Source organism: Humulus lupulus, chromosome 8, assembly GCF_963169125.1.
Source record: "Humulus lupulus chromosome 8, drHumLupu1.1, whole genome shotgun sequence".
Classification (NCBI taxonomy): Eukaryota; Viridiplantae; Streptophyta; class Magnoliopsida; order Rosales; family Cannabaceae; genus Humulus; species Humulus lupulus.
In genome coordinates this window covers 12,912,972-12,917,060 of record NC_084800.1, presented here as the reverse complement: position 1 = coordinate 12,917,060, position 4,089 = coordinate 12,912,972, and the positions used below count along the sequence as shown (strand labels likewise).

The window sequence follows — 4,089 nt, the reverse complement described above, 5'->3', positions numbered from 1 at the left end:
TAAAAACTAATTAAACAAAACTAATATACATATACCACTATATTAAAGTCATACAATCCTAAATAAATAAATAAATTATAAGAAAAGGTAATTTAGGTAATCGACAATGTAAAATAGTCATTTAGCTACAATTTTAAAAATAAGGACATTAGCTTCATGACTTTATTTTGGGCATTTCTTATAATTTCTCTTTAATGTTGTATTGAAAATTGGAAGAAATGCTCTCAACCGTTTTAGCTACCTAAACCTATTCCCTAAATATATTGAGAGAGTAAAAAATTTCAATTCCAAGTTAAACTCATTTATGACAGACCATTCAAATGGCCATTACGTTTAACATTCCGAATTATTTTCCAATACATTTTGTTATATGACTAAGAACAACCCTCCAAATTCCTAGTTCTACATCCCTGTATATGCATGTATAAATATCTAAAACCCAAAACAGAGTAAGATATATAAAACATATCAAATAGAGAAATGGCAGGATCATCGTCTAGCAATCTCTATCCTTTGGTCGATGATTTCTACTTTTCAGCTCTCTTTGATGATGATGAATTATTTCCAATCTCTGATGTGAAATATGCACATGAGTTACAGCTCCAAGAGGCTCTAATATCTGCAGCATTTTCATTACCATCATCAAGAAAACGTGTCCCCGTTAAAGAGGAGACAGAGCATTTAATCAATACTATGGCAACATCCAGTGCAACAGATCTTTTCTTGAAGAAAAAGGTTAAGTTGGAAAAAGAAGAAGGCGAGTCTTCTTCTCTTGTTGTAGAGGGCTTTTGTCCAATATGCTCGGAGCCCAAACCGGCAGGAGCGATGTTCAGAAACGACAAGTGTTCCCACTCGTTTTGCTCTGACTGCATTGGGAGATATGTCGTCTTAAAGATTCAGGATAACATATCCGTGGTGAAGTGTCCTCATCCCAACTGCGGAGGCGTTTTGGAGCCTCAGCTCTGTCGTTCCATTGTTCCGGAGCAAGTGTTTGGACGATGGGAAAATGCTCTGTGTGAGTCATTGATTCTTGGAGCCAAGAAAATATACTGTCCTTTTAAGGATTGTTTGGCTATGATGGTTGATGATGGAGAGGAGTCAGTAACGGTATCGGAGTGCCCCAGTTGTAATAGACTCTTCTGCGCGCAGTGCAATGTTTCATGGCATGAAGGGTCTGAGTGTGGAGAGTTTCAGAGCGTGGCCAAAAGTGTAGGAACGATGTCGTCGTCCGAGAAGGAAGAAAAGATGGTGATAGAGCTTGCCAAGAACAAGCAATGGAGAAGATGTCCCTCTTGTAGTTTTTATGTTGAGAAAACCGGAGGCTGCGTTCACATTTCATGCAGGTCAATTTTCATTAGTCATTTATTTTGTTATTTTTTTCTTGGAATTATTTTGATATTGATTGTTGATATCTTCTTCTAGCTATGTCTGTTCATCCTGTTTTGATAATCTTAATTTAATTTGTTTATAAAACAAATAATTATGAAAATGTTTGTGAACTATTTAAAAAAATAATTATTCCAGGTGTGGGCATGAATTCTGCTATGGCTGCGGGTCCCAATGGTCGTCAAGCCATGATTGTCCTCCTCAAGAATAAGGAAAGGATTAAAAACCACTGGATCGTGGAAGAAGGAGAAGAATATGTCATTCAAACTTTGGTTTTTAAAAATTACTTGGACCATAGGTCTGCTTTTGTAAGACTTGATAAGAAGTTAAAAATCCAATTATATTAGTCTTAATTAATCTTCCTTTTGTGGATTTTATTTTTTCTTTTACATTATGTCAAGCAAAATAATTCAATATATTTTGATTTCAAGCAATATACTGAAAGTTAATCTAATTAAAAAAATAATTTCCAATTTAAACTCATTTATGACTGACAATTCAATTTACCAATAAGTTTAAACATTCCGAATTATTTTTCAATATATTTTGTTTTTTTTTTAAATGCAATACATTTTTTGTTTAAATGACTATAGAAATAGCCTCCACATTCCTAGTTCTCTATCCAAGTTTCTACGTAGATTGATTGGGATGGGATATTAAAGAGGTCAAAGATAGCTTTTGTAATAAATTGTAATTGTTATTTTATTTATTACTCTGTGTATTTGCTAGTTTACTGATTTTATTCTAATTTCCTTGTGTCATTCATTTAAGAGATTCTCCATTTATTGGTGTTTCTGTCAATGAGAGTTTTTGCCATCGTTTACCAAATTTATATTCTATACATAATTATCTAAAATCAAAGTTCTTGTATATTCTATACCAAATTTGCCATGGTTTACCAAATTTATATTCTTTCTATACCAAATTTAACAAAAAAAAGTTCTGGTATATTCAAAATATAAAAATGGCAGGATCATCGTCTGGCATTCTCAATCCTTTTATCGATGATTTCTGCTTCTCAGCTCTATTTGATGATGAAAAATCCACTCCAATCGCGGGCGAGAAATGTGCACATGAGTTACCGCTCCAAGAGGCTCTAATATCATCGATATTTTCACCATCAAGAAAACGTCCTATCCCCATTAAAGAGGAGAAAGAGAATTTGAAGAAAAAGGTTAAGTCGGAAAAAGATGAAGGCGAGTTTGTCGTAGCCGCCGGCATTTGTCCAATCTGCACGCACTACAAACCAAAAGAAGAGATGTTCAGAAACGACAAGTGCTCCCACTCGTTTTCCTCTGACTGCATTGGGAAATACGTCGTTTCAAAGATTCAGGATAACATATCCATGGTAAAGTGTCCTCACTTGACCCCAACTGCGGAGGCCTTTTGGATCCGCAGCTCTGTCGTTCCATTGTTCCGGAGAAAGTACTGCCCTTTAAAGGACTGTTTGGCTATGATGGTTGATGATGGAGAGGGGTTAGTGACGGTATCGGTGTGCCCCAGTTGCCATAGACTCTTCTGTGCGCAGTGTAACGTTTCGTGGCATGAAGTGACTGGTTGTGGAAAGTTTCAGATAGTGGCCAGAACTGGTGGAACGACGTCGTCTTCGGTGAGGGAAGAACAAGCAACCGAGAAGATGCCCCATTGACATCCCTAAGAGTACCGGAGTCTGCTTTCACATTTCTTCCAGGTCAATTTTCATTAGTCATTTATTTTGTTATTGATAATATATACATTCTATAATTTTTCATGGTTTTGATAATCTTAATTTGGTTATGTTTAAGAAAAACATAATTATTACATTAATGTTAGTGAATTATTTTTAAATTGCTGAGGTGTATATTTTCCCATACATTCTTATACACATTAGTTTTTGTTTCTATTTTTTTTTCTTCAAATAATCTGCGGATCCAAATCGAGTTCAAGCCATAAATCTTCTCATCAAATATAATGAAAGGACTACAAACCACTGCACCGGGTTAAAGAAGAAGAAGAATGTCATTCAAACATTGTCTTGTAAAATAAGAAGCTCAGGCTCAAATTTTATTGAGCTTAATAAATTTTCTTTTACTTGATTTTATTATATCTTTTTCATTTTGTCAAACAAAATAATTCAAAACATTTCAGTTCCAAACAAGTCTAAAGTTTATTTACGGAAAACACACCAAATTTGTATATAATTTGGTTTCTAAAGTCTAAAGGAGTATTGTTGACGACGATAAAAACACTCTTTTGTTATAAAAAAAAAACTTTTAGGGCGATTCTATGAAGTTTTTTTTTTACTTATTCTGTTAATTAACCATAATTTAATTTAAACAAAAGCACTAATATCTATTCTATATAAAAAGTGTGTAGATAACGGAAATTCTTGGTTTTAACAGTTTTTTAATTTTTTTCAATTAACTTTAACGGAATATTCTTATATTTAACATAATATTCTTATATTTAACATTAAATTGTAAACATGACTTAAACTTAAATAAATAAATAATTAAACAAATTAAAATAAGATATTTTACTATGATAATTATTTAAAAATAATAAAATCTTATATTTTATAACTTAAATAAAATTTAATCAAACTTAATATTATATTAAACATATAATATATAATCATTTGTTGTCACTGCCACATTAAAAAACTAGAACAAACATAAACTTAAACAAAAATAAATAAATTAATTAATTAAAAGAAGATATTTT

General features: G+C 32.3%; 2 protein-coding genes across 2 annotated transcripts; both read left to right on the top strand.

Moving 5' to 3' along the window:
* The first annotated feature begins 241 nt into the window (after nt 1–241).
* On the top strand, nt 242–1,422 carry LOC133795043 (E3 ubiquitin-protein ligase RSL1-like). The gene has a single exon (XM_062232497.1). It carries the CDS (start codon nt 481–483, stop codon nt 1,420–1,422), a length of 942 nt encoding a protein of 313 aa, XP_062088481.1. The 5' UTR covers nt 242–480.
* Nucleotides 1,423–2,350: 928 nt separating this feature from the next.
* Nucleotides 2,351–3,392, top strand: LOC133795042 (E3 ubiquitin-protein ligase RSL1-like). The gene has a single exon (XM_062232496.1). It carries the CDS (start codon nt 2,351–2,353, stop codon nt 3,032–3,034), a length of 684 nt encoding a protein of 227 aa, XP_062088480.1. The 3' UTR covers nt 3,035–3,392.
* Nucleotides 3,393–4,089: the final 697 nt, after the last annotated feature.

Coding starts and splice junctions, on each gene's coding strand:
- LOC133795042 (XM_062232496.1), top strand. CDS start 2,351: ATGGCAGGATCATCGTCTGGCATTCTCAATCCTTTTATCGATGATTTC.
- LOC133795043 (XM_062232497.1), top strand. CDS start 481: ATGGCAGGATCATCGTCTAGCAATCTCTATCCTTTGGTCGATGATTTC.